The following is a 17,916-nucleotide window of genomic DNA, read 5'->3' as shown; positions in this document are numbered from 1 at the left end:
CCTGCAGGAGTGTCCCCCAGGTTGTCATAGGGTGTGGATGATGACCCCGCAATGCCTCAGCCTCAGAGGGGACAACAGGATAGTCTGTGTGGCCAGCTCTGGGCACCTGATCTCTGAATGTCACCATGGTGCCAACCGCACAGGGCACTGTTGGCACCTGCAGGCCTCTGAAGCCAGGCAGTGTGCCGACTGGCACGGGAAGCCCTCGTGCTGCTCTGTGCAGCCCATGGGGAACTGGTACTCTTCAGTAATGGCTTCTGATGTCTTATAAAGGCCAAAAGACCAGGCCCAGCGCACCTTTACGGTGTCCTGAGGGGCTGCACAGAACGACCTCAGTGAGAGGCCCTAGCTGGGAACAGATCTGCCCTGGAGTGATTGACACAGGAGGTTGCAGCAGGGTGACAGGCCCCTGACCCCATGACAGGCAGGTGTCTCAAGGCGGCAGCCACGTGAGGACACAGCCTTTTTTTTTTTTAAGATTTATTTATTTTTGACTGCAAAGTCAGATATACAGAGAGGAAGAGAGACAGAGGAAGATCTTTTGACTGCAACGGCTGGTGCTGTGCTGATCTGAAGTTAGGAGCCAGGAACTTCCTCCAGGTCTCCCACATGGGTACAGGGTCCCAAAACTTTGGGTCATCCTTGACTATTTTCCCAGGCCACAAACAGGGAGCTGGATGGGAAGTGGAGCTGCCGGGATTAGAACTGGCACCTATATGGGATCACAGGCACGTTCAAGGTGAGGACTTTAGCTGCTAGGCCATAGTGTTGGGCTCACAGACACAGCCTTTAAGGAAAATTCCCCATGACTACCACTGAGGCAGAGCTCTCAGCCAGCTGTGAGCCCAGGGTCCGGCAAGAGGGCCTGGAGCTGTTGGGCTCTGGCCACAACTGTGGGCCATTGTCCTGGCTGTCATGTGCCTGCAGCTTACACTGCTTTGTCACGGCAGCTTCAGGAAGTTCAACACAAGAACAAAATGGGCTCTCGGGCCCGGCGCGGTGGCGCAAGTGGTTAAGGTCCTCGCCTTGCACGCCCGGGATCCCATATGGGCACCGGTTCTAATCCCGGCAGCCCCGCTTCCCTTCCAGCTCCCTGCCTGTGGCCCAGAAAAGCAGTTGAGGACGGCCCAAGGCTTTAGGACCCTGCACCCGCGTGGGAGACCCGGAAGAGGCTCCTGGCTTCGGACTGGCATAGTATCAGCCCGTTGCGCTCACTTGGGGAGTGAATCATCGGACGGAAGATCTTCCTCTCTGTCTCTCCTCTCTGTATATCCGCCTTTCCAATAAAAAAATAATAATAAAAATAAATCTTTAAAAAAAAAAATGGGCTCTCAGGATGACAGTGACAGAGCCACACTCATCAAGTGGAGCCACCACAGCCCTGGAAAGTGGGGTGACAGGGCCCAGGGACCGGCTTCCAGCCTTGTAGCAGCAAACACACCTGACCCCACAGGCCAGGTGCTTACCTGGCATCTGCAGCCGAGCTCTGGGCTGCGAAGGGTCCACTTACTCCTCCTTTTCATTGTTTTGTTTTTGGTTTTGGTTTTTACTATTTACCTGGAAAGCAGAGCTGGAGAGGTTCTACTTGCCAGTTCACCCGTTACATGAATGGCCATGGCAGCTAGGGCTGGGCCAGGAGGAATGCAGGAGCAAGAACTCTATCCGGTCTCCCTCATGAGTGCAGGAGTCCAAGCACTTGGGCCGTCACCCACTGCCTGTCCAGGTGCCTTAGCAGGGGGCTGGTCGGGAAGCAGGGCAGCAGGACTCCAACTGGTGCCCCTCTATGGGATGCTGGCATCACAAGCACCAGCTTAATGTGCTGGGCCATAACCCTGACCGTGGGGGCTTGCCTGGAGAAAACTGAATCCTGGGGCTGATGCTGTGGCACAGCAGGTGGATCTGCTGCCTGTGGTGTTGGCATCCCATCAGGGTGCTGATTCAGCTGGTGACCACTTCTGACCCAGCTCCCTGCTGATGCGCCTGGGAAAGCAAGGGAAGATGGCCTTAGAGCTTGGGCCCCTGCACCTATGTGGGAGACCTGAAGAGTCACCTGTGGCTGTTGCAGCCATTTGAGAAGTTAACCAGCAGACAGAAGCTCTTTCTCTCTCTGTAAACTCTGTTTTTCAAATAAATAAACTTGGGCCCGGTGCGATAGTATAGTGGTTAAGGTCCTCACCTTGCACATCCGGGATCCCATATGGGCACTGGTTCTAATCCCAGCGGCACCGCTTCCCATCCAGCTCCCTGTTTGTGGCCTGGGAAAGCTTTGGAGAACAGCCCAAAGCCTTGGGACCCCACACCCGCGTGGGAGACCCAAAAGAACTCCTGGCTCCTGGCTTCAAACTGGCTCAGCTCCAGCCGTTACGGTTGCTTGGGGATTGATTCATTGGATAAAAGAATCTTCCTCTCTGTCTCTCCTCTTCTCTGTATATCCGCCTTTCCAATAAAAATAAATACATCTTTTTTAAAAAAACAAATAAATAAACTTTAAAAAGTTATGGGGCCCGGCATCGTGGCCTAGCAGCTAAAGTCCTCATGTTGAATGCGCCAGGTTCCCATATGGTTGCCTGTTCTAATCCAGGCTGCCCTGCTTCCCATCCAGCTCCCTACTTGTGGCCTGGGAAAGCAGTCGAGGGCAGCACAAAGCCTTGGGACCTGCACCCGCGAGGGAGACCCGGAGGGGTTCCTGGCTTCAGATCGGCTCAGTACTGGCTGTGGCAGTCACTTGGGGAATGAATCATTGGACAGAAGATCTTCCTCTCTGTCTTTTCTCCTCCCTATATATATCTAACTTAGCAATAAAAATAAAATTTTTAAAAATTATGAAATCCTGTATCTGCCATTTTATCAACTACAGAACATACTACACTGCTAGGCCCTGACAGTGCAGGGGAAGGGGCCTCTGGAAGCAGCGTGAAGCCTGTGGGGAAGTGACCCAGGCCCGGAGCAGGCAGTAGAGCAGCTAGGGTTCCCACTTTTGTGCTGCCGTCTGGCCACTTCTGACCACCTGCTCAGGGCCTGGAGCCCAAAGGTGGTCTCAGGCCCCGCCCTCCCTCACAGCTCCCAGACGCAGAACTCCATGAGGACACGAGAGCAACCACAGCCTGGAGGTGGGTGCTGCCAGTCCTCCCCATGAAAGGCTGAGGAATGGAGGTGGCGCATGCCTCCTCTGAGTGCCTACGGGCAGGGCACTGCATACCAGCCAGGCAGGGGACCAGAGATAACAAGCGACCCAAGGAGGTCAGTGCCATGGGACACATGCAATCCCTGGTCCGCAGTGTTCACTACACAGGCCAAGTCTCACTATACAAAGCTTCTGCAGCTCCCACTGTCCCTCCACTCTAAAAATAGGACAGGCTCTGGGGAACAGTGGCCTCGCAGCCCCTTCCCTGCACGTCCTAGACAACCCACCAGAGTCAGAGGCCTTTCCTAAGGCTCTCCGCTCGCACTGCGGGGCCAGCCCCGCGCGCTGGACACATGCATGGTTAGTGACATCAAAGCAAGGAGCCCAGGATGTGAGGTGGCCAGGGCCATGGTGCCCAGGGACAGGGCGAGAGGGACACGGCGCTCATGGACAGGGCGACAGGGACGGGGTGCCCAGCGACATGGTGCTATGATTTCATGCTGTGAAGCATCCCAAAGTATGGCTAGAAATGAATTTTATTACTAATAAGTCACATGGTACAAAAGAACATTCATGGGCGTTTAGTAAAACTCTGCTTTGTCCAAAAGGGCAGGCAGAAAATGTTAAGGCACAGTGAACGCTCAGAAAGCATGAGAAAGCTTGGAGGACATGGTCCAGGTTCACCCTCACACACATACACACACACTCCACAGCCCACATGCCATCAACAGTGGGCAGAGACCCGAGTCCTGAGCACAGGCTAGGCCCAGCCACAGCACACCACAAGGCGACACAGGAGTGGCAGCTGAAGTTGCCCTGCACCTGGGCTATTCCACAAGGCTGGGGACGTCTCCGCATTCTCTGCACTATGAGGAACCCGCAGGTTCCTGCTGCAGAGGGGCGACGCCACAGCCTTTCCTCCCGTCATCACCGCTGGGTAGGGATGGCAGACCGCAGACCCTCCCCCTGGGCCTGCCCTGTCCTGCAGGGAGTTCCGGGAAGCCTCCTGTGAGAGCTACACAGCCTGCACGGAGAGCTGCAGGGGCTGGGAAAGGCACGGATCGCTGTGGCCAGCAGGGCCAGGCTGAGGTGAGCGGCCACGTCTGCACCTCCTGACGTTCTCCAGACAGAAGACTGGCTGGCAGGGGGCTGGCTTTCTCGGCGGCCGCGATGCCCACGCTGGGGCCAGTGGAAGCCCTGAACTCTACTGCATGAAAAAGGCCCCACATGAAGCCCCGAGGCCCAGGATGCTGGGAGCAAACGGCGGGTGGGGGATCAGCTGAGCAGGACCACCAGGGCCCTGCGAAGTGATTCAGTGTACAGTGGGGGTCTGGTGGCCCTGAGGGGTCCCAGGAGAGTTACCTCCCAGAGACCAACAAAGTCACCTTTCATGTCAGTGTCGCATGCCTGCCCAGAAGCCTTGTGCATGACCCATAGCCTGGCCAGCCCAGCGAGGCCCAGCCCAGCGAGACCCAGCAAGCCTGAGCACTCACCTTCACTCTACCACCACACAGTCTTAGGAGACCCCCGGCCTTCTGTGGCAACCACCAGATAGCCAGGGTGGAGTGGTGGCAGTGACAGAGATGCAGGAAAGCAGCCACCCTGGTCCAGGGGAAAGAGCAGGGCACCTGCTGGAAGCTGTGAGCCTCAGCTGCCTGCCGCAGTGCCGCCTGCGCCCTTCAGCACAGAGCCTCGCCTGCCCGACAAGCTCATCCCCAGGGGTGGGGGACTGGGTCCAGGGGAGGTGTGGCCTGGAGCCCACCCCCAGGGCCCGAGCAGTCCAGGCAGCCCAGCCGGGCCCTGCCCCTGTGGGTTTGGGTGTGGAGCCACCTCGCGCCTGGCGGTCACCCTGATTCCTGCTCCCCGCTGTCTGCGGGCTGCACCACGGTGTAGCTCCCTTGGCCCACGGACAGTTGGCGGCTGAAGAAAGACGTCGACCGCTTTGGCTTCACCCGCTTGATGCCCTGGCCTGGAAGGGAGAGAGGGCGAGGGGCAGGCTGGGGGGCAGTGCTGGGGTGGGGCGTGCTGGCTCCCTGACTTGGGCTCCCCTGTGCTTCTGGCCCTCGGTCCTTGCACCCCCACCAGGGCTCCTGGACCAGTGGGGTGGTGGGAGGGAGCTGGAGCTGTAGCCCAAGCCAGCTCAAGGACAGGCCAGGGAACCAAATGCCTGCAGTGCGTCTGTGGGACTGACAGGGAAGCTTCGACAGAATTCCAGAACTTTTACACATTCTAGATCTTAGGCGAGGTAGGTGCTGGGGGCGGCACATAAGACATCGCTCGGGATGCCTGCTCCCCACCTCCAATGGCTTGGGCCCAATGCCCACTCCAGCGTCCTGCCTGGGCACATACTGGCAGTCAGAAGATGATGGCTCAGAGGCCCAGGACCTAGCCACCCATGTGGGAGACCCAGTTGGACAGAGCGACATGTTCCACCCACAGCAGGCAGGACTGAGCCAGGCGGAAGCCAGGAACCCGGAGGTCCCTCTGGGTCTCAGGCCCTTCTTGGGATATGCCATGCTGCCTTCCCGGGGAGCCGACTGGGAAGGAGGAACAGGAGGGACTCCAAGCCACGCTGTGTAAGGGACACTAGTACCAACCAGTGACATAGCTGCTGTGTCACAAGGCCAGCCCACGTGTGATCTGGGGCATCTACAACACCTCCGCGACAGACCCTGGCCACACCCCGTTCTCACAAGGTGGACAATACTGCAGGGAGCATCCCAGGACGTGGCAGGCCTAAGGGGCAGAAAGCGGTTCCTGCCACACAGACCCCACGGGGCTCCCCACCCTCGGGGCTGACACGGTGCTCACCATCCTCCACGTAGTCGATGGTGGACAGATGCTGGATCCGGCTGCACACTACGCTGCTCTGCCTCCGCAGCTTGGGGCGCTGCGCTGGCGGCGGCAAGGAGCCAGGGGCCGCGCGGGGGCCGGTCGCGCTGTCCTGGGGGGCGACGGGCTCAGCGACCTGGTTCAGCTCGATGCAGTACTCGATGAGGCTGCTCATGAGCTCGGCCTGCGGTGTGACAGGGGCCAGCGAGAGGCCAGCTGCTGAGCCAGCTCAGCTGCAGACAGTCCTGCCCTGCCCTCTGGTGGAGGCGGAGAGGCAGGCATGGGAAGAACCACCAGCGGGGAGTAGGGAGTGAGGAGGGAGGCGCCCTGTGGTGACAGGGCACAGGGCTCTAGGAAAGGACAGACACCCTCACTGGAGGCAGAGGCTGGGCGGGCTGACTGAGGGGTGGGCAGGTGCAGGCAGACAGCATAGCTGGCACCAGGCACTCAGCCGGACCGGTAGGGGGACTTCTGGGCGGATACTGCCAGCGTGGGGTGGGGGGTGGAGTGGTCCTGAAGGGGCTCCGCCCTCTGCCCCCTGCCAGCTGCCAGCAGGAACTGCGGGGGCAGGTGTCTAGGCGCGGCTGGGCGCCATGTGACCGGGTCCAAGGGAGTCACAGCAAGCTGAGGGTGGTGTCAACTAACTCTACTGCATGGCAGGAGCCACTGCAGACTCTCAGGTACAGCAAAGGGCAAGGTGGACAGATGCCCATGCTGGGCACCCCAGGAAGGGGAGTATCAGTAACTCTAACTCAAGATGCATTGAAGGTGGAGGTGAGTAGCAGTGGGTGATAGCATAGTAAGCTAATCCTCTATCCTGTGGAGCCGGCAGTCCATAGGGACGTTGGTTCAAGTCCTGGCTGCATCACTTCTCTTTTTCTTTTTTTTTTTTTTAGATATATTAATTTTTATTGAAAAGATTTATGGAGGGAAGCAAAGACAAAGAGAAAGATTTCCATCTGCTGTTCACTCCCTAAAAGCCACAATGTCCGGAGCTGAGCCAATCTAAACCCAAGAGCCAGGAGCTTCTTCCTGGTCTCCCACGTGGGTGCAGGATCCCAAGGCTTTGGCCATCCTGTACTGCTTTCCCAGGTCACAAGCAGGGAGCTGGTTGGGAAGGGGAGCAGCCAGGATTAGAACCAGCGCCCATATGGGATCCTGGAGCTTGCAAGGCGAGGATGTAGCTATTGAGCCATTGTAGACCCACTGCTTCCCTGCTGATCCAGCACCCTGCTGATGCCCTTGGGAAAGCAGCTGCAGATGGCCAAAGTGCATGGGCCTGCCACCCATGTAGGAGACTTGGAGAAAGTTCCTGGCTTCAGCTTGGCCCAGATTGTCACCTTCTGGGGAGGGAGCCAGCAGATGGAAGATCTCTCCCGCCTTCTCTCTGCAACTGCTTCGAACAAATGTAAATGAATAAATATTTTAAAAACCACACAAAGTACTAGAACTCACATTACCTGAGTTCAGACTCACCCTGGAGATTCACTGACCAATTTGGTATGATTAGTGAAAGACAAACATTTGGATCAATGGCTTAGAACACAGAATCCAGAAACCCACACAGGCGGCCAATTGATTGTCAACAGACACGGGCCAACTCCAAAAAGAAAGGGTCGGGGCCCGGCGCGGTGGCGCAAGTGGTTAAAGGTCCTCGCCTTGCACGCCCGGGATCCCATATGGGCGCCGGTTCTAATCCCGGCAGCCCCGCTTCCCTTCCAGCTCCCTGCCTGTGGCCTGGGAAAGTAGCAGAGGACGGCCCAAAGCTTTGGGACCCTGCACCCACGTGGGAGACCCGGAAGAGGCTCCTGGCTTCGGATCGGCATAGTATCGGCCCGTTGCGCTCACTTGGGGAGTGAATCATCGGATGGAAGATCTTCCTCTCTGTCTCTCTGTATATCTGCCTTTCCAATAAAAAAATAATAAAAATAAATCTTTAAAAACAAAAGAAAGGGTCCTACCACCTGGTGGCCATGGACAAGGTTAGCTATCTGTAAGCAGGAAGTGACCCCTGAGCTGAACCTCGATGGGGAGGCGGGTAATGAAAGCGGGAAGGAGCAGAGACTCCACCTTTGGGGCTAGCACTGTGCAGCAATGGCACACAGCCACAGCCTTGATGCATCACGCCGGGCCGCAGTTTCTATGTGTATTATTATAATTCAGTAAGATGTTCACTTACAAAGAGACACCTAAAGGCCGATGCAGTGACAGAGCTGTGTCATCCTCTGCCTGCAAGTGCTGGCATCCCACATGGGGCCAGCTCTAGTCCTGGCTGTTCTATTCCTGATCCAGCTCCCTGCCGATACTACTGGGGGAGCGGCAGACAGTCCAGGAGCTGGGATCCCTGTACCCGCATGGCAGACCCAGAGGAAGCTCCTGGCTTTGGACACGTCAGCTCTGGCCATTGTGGTCATTTGGGGAGTGAACCAGTGGATGGAAGATCTCTCTCCCTGCATCTTCTTTCCCTCTAAAAGCTGCTTTTCAAATAAAAATTAAAACAGAAAAATCTTAGAGAGGAACAAGGACATGCAGGACTTCAGAGCATGGAATGGGAATGGATGAGCTCACAGGCATCTGTGTTGTGGGAGGAGGTTCTTGGGAGAGGTCGCGAGACGCAGGGCCAGGGGGCCAGCAGAGGGGCTAGAAATTGGGGGAACCACAGGGGACCAGAGGTGCTTCCAGAAGAGCAGGCACACAAGGCAGAAATCATGGTCCCCGAGCATGGCAAGGTGGCTGGGTGTGGTCTAGAGCTGGAGGCAGAGGGGCACCCCAAGGGAGCTGAGAAATAAGGCCACCAGGTGTCTAGGGTCCTGGGATGCTGGCAGGAGGGGCTATGTCCCTAAGCACGAGTGGAGGGGACAGTAAGAGCAGCCATCCCTGACAGGGACCAGGGACCAGCGAGCAGTGAGGGAGAAGCAGGGGCAGGAGAACTGGTGGGCACTGGGCACAAGGACCCGGGGACCTTAGTCCTCCAGCACCCTCAGTGCAGCCACCGCTGCCCAGGACAGAGCCTGCAGCCAAGTGCCTGGGCACCGGTGGTGGGTAGTGCCGCCCCACCTGCTTGGAGTAGATCCGCAGCAGCTTGTTGACAGGCGTGCCCTCGCTGTCCCCATCGAACTCCAGCCAGAGGACAGGCTCTTCCTCTTCAGGGGAGGTGTGGTCCCACGACAGCTCCTGGAAACGCAGGCCCAGCAGCACGTGCTGGCCGGCAGAAGCAGGGCAGGCTGAGATGCCGGGCAGAGGCCTGCGCATCAGCCACCCGGGCATTGCACAGGGGCCCTGGGGCCGCCTCTCCCTTGACTGTGTGTCACAAAGGAGACCAGACCCTCACACCTGAGAGTCACATGGGGTACAGAGGGGAAGACGGGCTCCTCGGCCCCCTGGGCAGACAGTAAGGCAGGGTCACCATGCAGCCAGTGTTCCTCTATGAGGACAACCCAGAGTTAGCCACAACTTCTGCCCACGGGTGCCTGCCCGGGATGGGCTCACAATAGTGCCTTCTAACAGTTGGCGTCCACATGCAGGGGGAATGTGGACAGCCCAACAGTGCACCTAGCTGCTGATCTTTCTGGAAAACCATCAGCTCCTGGGCAGACTGTTTGCTGAGAGGCAAACCCCCAGCGGCGGCCACCTGCCTGAAACAGCTCTTCTTAGGGGGAGAGCTGAGAGTTCTAGCAGGAACAGCCCAGGCCCAGTGGGATTAGGGGGAGGGCCCTGGACAAGGACCCCCATACCCTTCTTCCCAGCCTGCGGCTCCTCCTGGGGGATTGGAGCTGTACCTTGTCCCTGTGGTCAATGACATGAACTCCTTCCAAATTGATGGCCACGGTCACTGCCTTGCGCCCACTGCGGTGTAAAAAGCCCTGGGCTGGCTTGTCGATCTCACCATGGAAGAAGGCGCACCTGGCGGGGAAAGGGGCAGGGGAAAGGAACCTGGGGTGAGCGGCTCCCTCCAGCCCAAGACCCTCTGAGGAGACCTGCTCAGGTCCGTCCCTGGCTCTGGCTGTGGCAAAGGCATGGCCCCAGGTGGGGGGCAGGGACTGCAAGGAACCCTGGGACTCGGGCCGTGGTGGCCAGGTCAGTCCTGCTGCCCACCATCCAGGGCTAAGGCCCCCCCAGCAGCAGGACTTGCTGGAAGCACCTGCAGGCCAGGGCCTCCCCGGTCAGGGGCTCCCAGGCTAAGGCACACTGAGAGGCAGGTGCGGTGGACCGGGCCACTCCCTGCCACGTCTTCTCCCCTCTGTTGGGTGGCACACCCTCTCGGCCAAGCCAGAGCCCGAGGTAAATCCTGCTGTCCTAGGCCACCATACAGGCCACCTGCAGCTCCTGAGCGCACCCTGATCCAGGCCCAGAGGACACAGAAGCCACTAGAACAGTTGCCACTCACCAGTGGATCATTCCTGTCCGTGCAAGCACACACACAAACACATGTGTACATGCACCCTACAAACACGTGACCTGCACATGCTGTCTCGGCCCATGACCGCTCACCTGCGACCTGTGCCACAGCACAGCTCCCCTGGGAGTTGCTCACACGCAAGGTCTCCCCCATTCCTGGTCCCCACACTCCACCATCTCCACCTCAAACAGCGACAGGGCCGGCTTGTGGAGGCCCTCCTGCCCCCTCAGTGTGGTAGCCCCACGGCACTGGGGGTGCAGACCCCAGGCCATCTCTGGGGACCCTGAGCTTCAAGCACCATCCATACACAGAGGAGGCACTGATTCCTCCACCCAGCAGCTGGCCTGGCTGAGGAGAGACCAGCAGCTGTCAGTTCAGTGCTCCTCCCGCCGCCTCCTCAACTGCTCCTCCTCCTGCAAAGCCTGCCAGCCCCTCCCTCCGTCACCAACCCCCCTGCTGTGAGTGTGGCCTCCTGTGGGCTCCTGGCTCTGCGCGGATGGCTCCATGTCCCTTTCTACTAGATGGCACAGGGTGTTGGGCTCACTACCACATGCCCAGCAGCAGCAGGTGCCTGGCAGCTGGCTGAAGGGACACTCTGCTGGGCCCATGACCAAGTGACCATGGCAGGTGCAAGAGGGACTGTGCAGGTGCCTGAGCCTGTAACAGGAGTGAGGGAAGAGGCCAGGGGGACCTGCTAGGGACACGTGGGGCCTGAGGCGTTGATGACACTAAGATGCTGCTTCCCAGGGCAGCTGAGCGCTGGCCCAGGGCTGCGACTGCTTACCCGTAGAAGGGCAGCTCGTGGCACCTGAGGAGGTAGGCACGGTAGTGGGTACCCAGGGCAGCCTCGTGTTCGCCGCTGCCGGTCTCCTTCACCTGACGGTAGGCGTGCAGCAGCCCTTGTTCGCCAGGTCCAGCTTTGGTCCCGCGGCCCCGGAGGGCAGCAAAGAGCCCATGGCCCCGCTTGCAGAGGTGGGCAGGGAGAAAGGAGTCCAACTTCTCCCTGTGCAGGAAGCAAGGGAAGGTGTTGAAGCCAGGGGCAGGGGCCCGGCGTGGGGACTCACCAGCACCCTGCCCTGTCCTTGTCTTGGACACAGCTGCCAGAGAGGAATGTCTGTCCCCTCTGTGGGCATCAGTCTGGCCCACAAGCAGAGGGAGAATATAGGCAAAAAGGGGAGCTGGTGCCCAAGAGGGAGATGTACAAGTTATTGCCAGGGCAGAGCTAGGTGAGAGGCCAAGGGGAGAGCTGGGCCTGGGGCAGGCAGGTCAGACCCCAACCCTGTATGGGGCAAGCTCTAGAGCTGGACTGGCTGCCTCTAGCACTCCCAGCAGGGATGGCAGGATGGCACCCCACTTCCCAAGACCTAACATCCTTCAAGACCAGGAGCCTGTGGCCCACCTCGGGAGGCTCTGCCCTCACCTCAAGGCCGCAGGCTGGCCAGGCTGGTAGGGCCCAAGCTGCACACGGCACACCAGGGCACCCAGTGCCTCGCAGTCCTCCGGGTCGCACGGGTAGCGCACGGTCAGCACGTTGCCCTTGGCCTCCTCGTAGAGCAGCCGCAGGACCTCCTCATCTTGGATCTGGGGGCCAGTGTGGCAGGGGCCGATCAGAGGGGTGGGGGTCAGGGCGGGGCAGAGGGTTAGGGGGCACTGCCCAAACCGAGGGCATCACCTGGAGCTCCCGCCGCTTGGGGAAAAACACATTCCTTCGGAACTGCAGGGAGGGTTCGTCTGGGGGAAGAGAGGCTGGTGTCACTGCAGGTGCAGGCGCTCAGCCTGGCCCTCCCAGCTCACCTTCCCCAGGATCAGGCTGGGCTGAGGACCCTGAGGTGGGACAGGGGACAGGGCAGGAGGTGGCACTGACCCATGGCCACGTCGTCATCCGGTGCGTCGGTGAAGCGCAGCAAGAGCTCTGGCCACTGGCGGCCTAGCTTGTAGGGCTGGTGCTTGGGCTTCAGCTGCACCTCTGAGGGAGGACGAGACGGGAGGGCCACGCTCAGGGCACCCAGCCCGAGGCACTCTGCAGCTGGCATTGCCGGGATCCTGGCCCACCCATCTTCCACCCTCCCCCTAGAAACGAGGCAGGTCATATGCCCTAGTAGGGCCTTTTGCTCCAGCAACCCAAAACTCCACCTGGGTCTCCCATGTGGGCACCAAGGACTCAAACTCTTGAACCATCCTCCATTGCCCTTCCAGCTGGCAGGGAGGTGGAGCAGCTGGGGCTAGTATCAGCATGGGATATTGGATGAGTGCAGCTTAACCACATGGGCCAGCTCCTCCACCTGACTTCTGACCCTCCAGTTCCTTCCCTGAGGACAGGGACCCATCCACATCCTTTCCAGGCATATCCCAGCATCTGTCCAGATGCTGCCTGCCTTGAGCGGGGACTGCAGACATCCCTGCACTAAGAAAGGGAACAGATTAACAAGCAAGCTGGTGGACAGCATGGGTGGGGCTGGACTAGAGTCGGGACATCCTGCCTCCTGCCCGCAGCCCAGCCCTCCCTCCAAGCCTGGGCAGCTCATGGAGGCCGGGCATTAGCACAGGACCCAGCACAGAGGCCCCACCTGGGACTCCCACACCCCATGTGCGTGTGCCTTCCTGAAGCCCGGCCTGGGACTCCCACACCCCATGTGAGTGTGCCTTCCTGAAGCCCCACCTGGGACTCCCACACTCCATGTGCGTGTGCCTTCCTGAAGCCCCAGCTCTTCACACAGAAGAACGCAAGCGCATTCTCTCTCTGTCCCGTTCTCTCTCTCTGTCCTGTTCTCTCTCTCTGTCCCATTCTCTCTCCCTGTCCCGTTCTCTCTCTCTCTGTCCCGTTCTCTCTCTCTGTCCCGTTCTCTAGACTCTCCATTTCAGGTAACATTTTAAAACACTAAAAACCAGCCCAGCACGGTGCCCTAGTGGCTAAAGTCCTCGTCTTGAACACAATGGGATCCTATATAGGCACCTGTTCTAATTCCGGCCGCCCTGCTTGCCATCCAGCTCCCTGCTTGTGGCCTGGGAAAGCAGTCCAGGACGGCCCAAAGCCTTGGGACCCTGTACCCACATGGGAGACCCGGAAGAGGCTCCTGGCTTCAAATTGGCTCAGTTCTGGGCATTGAGGCCATCTGGGGAGTGAACCAGTGGATGGAAGATTTTCTTTTCTGTCTCTTCTTATAACTAAAAAAAGTCTACCTTTTCAGTAAAAAATAAGTTAATCTTTGGGAAAAAAAAAAAAAAACAGAATAGTGACAACCCTGCGATCTCCCAGACAGCTGGGTGGGGCCTTCCTGCCGAGGCCACTGGCCAAAGGAGACAGGCAGTCCTGGGCCCAGCTCTGTGCGGTGGACAACAGCACTGGATCCGTCCACCGCTGCTAGAGATCCAGAAAGCAGAGGGGAGCAGCTGCCTGTGGCACACGGCGCCCCTCCCTGCCTGCAGCGCTCTCCTGGCCCTGGGGCATGGACTGTCACCTGGTGGACGAGGCCTTGGAAAGGGCAGCCCAGCAACCTCTGGAGCCCAGCCTGGGAACACAGTGGGTGGTGACAGCGCAGGGGCCGCCCAGCGGGAGCCATACACACAGCCCTTTCACATCTGTGCAGGGACAGGAATGTGCTGGGGCGGGGCGGGGGCGGAGGAAGCAGGAAGGGAAAACAAGCGGGCTGCCCCGCAGCTGGTGGGGCCCCCACGGGGACTCAGCACCCTTGGCCTTCCAAGCGGCAGTCCTGGGGGTGGGCGGATGGGTGGGGTAAGGCAGGAGCAGGCATGTGGTGTGGGGTGGCAGAGGGGACAGACAGCAGGAAGAGGGTGGGTGTGTGCCTCAGGGTAGTTGAAGCAGGAGATGCCAGCTGGGGGGCTAGGGAGGGGGCTGGGAGGGTGCAGTTCCCCATTACCCCACAGAACAGAGGTCCTCTCTGAGACATGACCCCCCTACCCCGGGGCTTTCTGTCCAGCCAGTGGGCTCAGACCACACCCAGTCATGATACCCAGTACAGGGGTCTGGGGCAGCACTGTGCCCACGCCCGCCCCACGATGAGCTCTCGGGCTGCCAGGACAGTGTGTGGATGCTCACAGGGCCAACTCTCTGCCCTTGGCCACCCAGCAGGAGCTCAGCAGTCTGAGGTGTCCATGTGTCCGCCCTGCTCCGTCTGCATCCAGTCTGGCTCGGGTCTCACCTCTCCCAACCTCAAGCCTCTCACCTGTGGCACAGGCCTGGGCTAAGGAGGTGCACTCTCACTCTGCCAGCACAACTGCCACCCCCACCCTCACCCCCATTCTCCGGATGATCTGGGCTCCAGGACCTCACGATCAAGGCGAAGGGCCAGTAAGTCTTGTCAGGACTCTGGAGCCCCACAGGGTTGCACAAGCCCAGGACCCACCTAAGTGCCTCCCCACCCCCACCTCAAGGTTCTGGAAGCTGCTCCAGGCCAGCATCTTCCTGGCGAGCCTTACCCAGCAGAGGCGAGACCAGCCAGAGCGCGAAGGCCTCCAGGGCGACATCCGGCAGCTGCAGCACCTCACGGACGGCCCGGTGCAGCTCATGGGCGCTGAGCGAGGGCAGGTTCTCCACGGCCAGGGGCACCACGGTGTCATCCGCCAGGTATACCAGCACATCGGCCGCTGCCAATGGAGGTCAGCTAGGGTCAGCTGAGACCCGCTGCCCGGGCACAACCAGGCTGGCCCGGCACCCTCCCTCTATCACCCTGCCCCCTTGGGGCGATCCAGGAGTCCCTCCAGCAGCCCTGAGAGGCCCCAGTAAGAAACTTTATCAATCAGGCTTCCCAGAGAGCCTCATCCGGAAACCTAGTACCTCACCCCAATTCCTAAGAGCCCACCAGGGCTGGTCAAGGATCCAACATCCACACTCCCCCAGCAGCTCCAACAACTGGACTGTACTTCAGCCCTGAACAAGAGCATTCCAGAGATGAGGAAGGAGGGAGATGTCTCAGGCCCCGGGCTGGACTTGGAGTCAGCCAGACAGCCTGCGAGGCAGCCTGCGTCAGGTGCCAGCTCAGGCCAAGCTGGGCACAGTGCTGAGGCCGCCCAGGACACCCCACAGCTGCCCTTTCCCTGCATTCCCATTCAGAGCCCTGAACCAACAGGACAGTAGCTGAGTAGGAACACCCCACCCCACCCCCAAACAGGTGAAGCCTGTGACTGAGCAAGGTGTTGGGGGTCCACGGCAGCACGGGAAGGTACCACCCAGACCCCTCACGGCTCTGCTGCCACGGCGACTCTGAGATGGCCTAAACTCCTGCAGGAGGCTGAGGTCCTGCCCTCCGTAACAGGAGAAGAATCTGAGGCCCAGGTACCCGCCCCTAGATGAGTCCCCATCTCTTCCCCATGAAACACAATTCTGACTTCCTAAAGGTAGTGTGTGAGGGCCACAGTGATGGCGACGGAGCCCCTGCAGGCTCCCTGGGAGGGCCTGCCCCTAGCGGGTCTTCCGCATCTCCTTGGCTAGATCACCTTTAACCAAACTGAAAACAAGCCGCAGCTCCCTACCCCCTCCCCAGACCTGGCCGTTCCAGGAGCATTTGCAGGAGGTCAGGGAGCAGAACCCACCTCGGGCGCCCACGGAGGACACGCTGCTGCGGTGGGACTGCTCCGCAGGGCCGGGCTGCCCAGCACTGCCTTCCGTGCCGTCCATCTGCAAAGGTAATCAGAAATCGCACTCACTGGGAGGTGGGGAGCTGGGGGTGTACGCGTCGGGGAGGCCGGGAACTGACACTTTAAGCCCTCAATGCAAAACAGAAGGAGTCGCGAGCTGGGTCTGCCGGGGTGAACAGCGCTGGCTGGAGCGGACGAGGGGTCCTCCCGCCGGCCCGAAAGGCAAGGTTCGGGTCAAGGCACCCAGATGGGCGGGCAGGATCCGACGCGCCCCCCGAACTCCGCGCGGGGACCCCGGGCGCTCTCACCTCGCAGGGACGCAGAGCCCGCTGTCCTGGATCAGGACCCTGCCCCTCCCGGATCCCCAGCCCCCGTCCCAGCCCGGATGCCCAGCTGGTCACCTCGGGGACGCCGAGAGTTGCTGCAGCCGCTCCCGCCGCTGGGGCGGCTACGCGGAAGCAGCAGCACGGGGACGCGGCTGGAGCTCCGCCTCCTGCTCCGGGAAGCCAATCAGAGTCCGAGACACCGCGCAGGCGCCCCTGCCGCCTGGGCGCCACCACGCCCTCACTGCGGGTCCGCGCATGCCCGGACGTCCCGGCCGTACACCTGGGCGTGTCCCGGCTACGCCCCTTGAGGGCATTGGGGGTCTCAAAGCCGCCCGCCGCCACACCCACCTGGGAGACCCGAGCCAGGAGCCCGCGCCCGGCCCCATCTGTGGGGCCGATTCAGGGAAGCCCAGAGGGCAGAGAGCTTTCATGGTCGCTCTCCCCGGCGACAGTGAGCGCCAGTCTCCCTAACCTGCCTTTGGTGCTCCATTTACTGGGGCAACCATCAGGTGACACCAGGAATCCACACCCGGGTCAGAGACAGGAGCTGTACCGCCGCTTGCCCTGGTACTCCTGGGCTCTTGGCTTTTCCCAGGAGGCTGGATTTGCTCACCTGCAAGACTCCCCCTCCCCTTCTAGGTCTGCGCCCCACACGTAGGCCCGGCGGGGTCCCAGGAGCCGTCCAGAGCCGCAGAGATCTAGACATAGTCCCAGACTGCGAAGGGGTGCTGGGGTCCCCAGAGGGAGGTCACAAGTCCTGGCAATGTCCTCCTGTGCGTGCCTGAGGCAAAAAACAGGTGTGTGAGGGGGCGCATGCCCGAGCCAGAGGAACCAACCACAATGACAGGGGGCAGGGTTTGCCTTGGCCTACTCCCTGGGATTGAGAAGCTGGATAGGGTCTCTCAGGATCTGGGGCAGCTCCTTGGCAGCCCACAGTGGAGCCCACTGTACCCCATCATCCTTACTTGAGCACTCCAGGAAGTGCCCATATGCGCTGCGAAGAATTGGGAGCAGGTGTCTGTCTCTCTCGGCCCTGCACTCTGAGATGCTAAACCAGTTGTCAGCACTTGGGAGCATGGTTCAATGTCGTTGGGTGCAAGGCCTCTGCCAGGTGAGCCACAGGGGCTTCTGCCCTAGAAACCCAGAGAACAGCATCTATTAAAAATACAGGACTGGGGGCCTGGCGCTATGGACTAGCAGCTAAAGTCTTTGCCTTGAACACACCGGGATCCCATATGGGCACCAGTTCTTTCTTTTTTTTTTTTCCTAACTTTTTCCATTTCTTAAAATTATGTTTTTGACAATCTTTACATAGTTAATTAGGGTAAAAAGGTTCAAGGGCTACAAGAAAGTGGGCAAGACTATTATTTCCACATTGTTTCCTTCATGTATCTGAGGTAAAGGGGGATTTTCAGGGAGAAGCCCCACCCAGTCTCCCACCCACCCCAGGTCCCCAGGTCCCTGATGTGGGGCATGCTCCGAGGGTTTGCTCAAGTGGTTTTAATAGTTCATCAGTTATGAATTGCTGCCATTCTCTCCACTCCAAGCACGACGGGGTCGTTGAAGAATCCACTGATTGACATAGTTCATCTTAGAGCCTCTGTTTGAGGGTGCCAGTTCTAATCCCGGCTGCCCCACTT

General features: G+C 59.7%; 1 protein-coding gene across 2 annotated transcripts; it reads right to left on the bottom strand.

Moving 5' to 3' along the window:
• Positions 1-3,642: 3,642 nt before the first annotated feature.
• Positions 3,643-16,625, bottom strand: FRMD8 (FERM domain containing 8). Of its 2 annotated transcripts, XM_040970906.1 has the most exons (12): positions 16,621-16,625; positions 16,259-16,279; positions 15,906-15,990; positions 14,793-14,960; positions 12,220-12,321; positions 12,028-12,086; positions 11,776-11,936; positions 11,140-11,358; positions 9,736-9,859; positions 9,014-9,157; positions 5,936-6,140; positions 3,643-5,093 (listed from the first exon to the last, which is right to left on the bottom strand). In XM_040970906.1, the coding sequence occupies exons 3-12, from the start codon at positions 15,988-15,990 to the stop codon at positions 4,969-4,971; spliced, it is 1,392 nt and encodes a 463-aa protein (XP_040826840.1). In that variant the 5' UTR covers positions 16,259-16,279; positions 16,621-16,625; the 3' UTR covers positions 3,643-4,968. The 2 variants fall into 2 exon arrangements, with proteins under 2 accessions (XP_040826840.1, XP_040826839.1); XM_040970905.1 differs by lacking the exon at positions 16,621-16,625 and having other exon boundaries at positions 16,072-16,404.
• Between the last annotated feature and the right edge of the window lie 1,291 nt (positions 16,626-17,916).

The sequence above is a fragment of the Ochotona curzoniae genome, unplaced genomic scaffold, assembly GCF_017591425.1.
Source record: "Ochotona curzoniae isolate NIBS_2020 unplaced genomic scaffold, NIBS_Ocur_1.0 scaffold_4937, whole genome shotgun sequence".
In the NCBI taxonomy this organism is placed as follows: domain Eukaryota; kingdom Metazoa; phylum Chordata; class Mammalia; order Lagomorpha; family Ochotonidae; genus Ochotona; species Ochotona curzoniae.
Note: the sequence above shows the minus strand (reverse complement) of the source record. Positions and strands in the feature narration are given on the sequence as shown.

What these genes read in the sequence shown, in the direction of transcription:
- FRMD8 (XM_040970906.1), bottom strand. Translation starts at nt 15,990, where the DNA reads ATGGACGGCACGGAAGGCAGTGCTGGGCAGCCCGGCCCTGCGGAGCAG. An exon ending in TCATTGACCACAGGGACAAG is followed by an intron (nt 9,158 to 9,735) that starts GTACAGCTCCAA and finishes TCTGCCGGCCAG; the next exon opens with CACGTGCTGCTGGGCCTGCG. An exon ending in CATCGACTACGTGGAGGATG is followed by an intron (nt 5,094 to 5,935) that starts GTGAGCACCGTG and finishes TCTCCCTTCCAG; the next exon opens with GCCAGGGCATCAAGCGGGTG.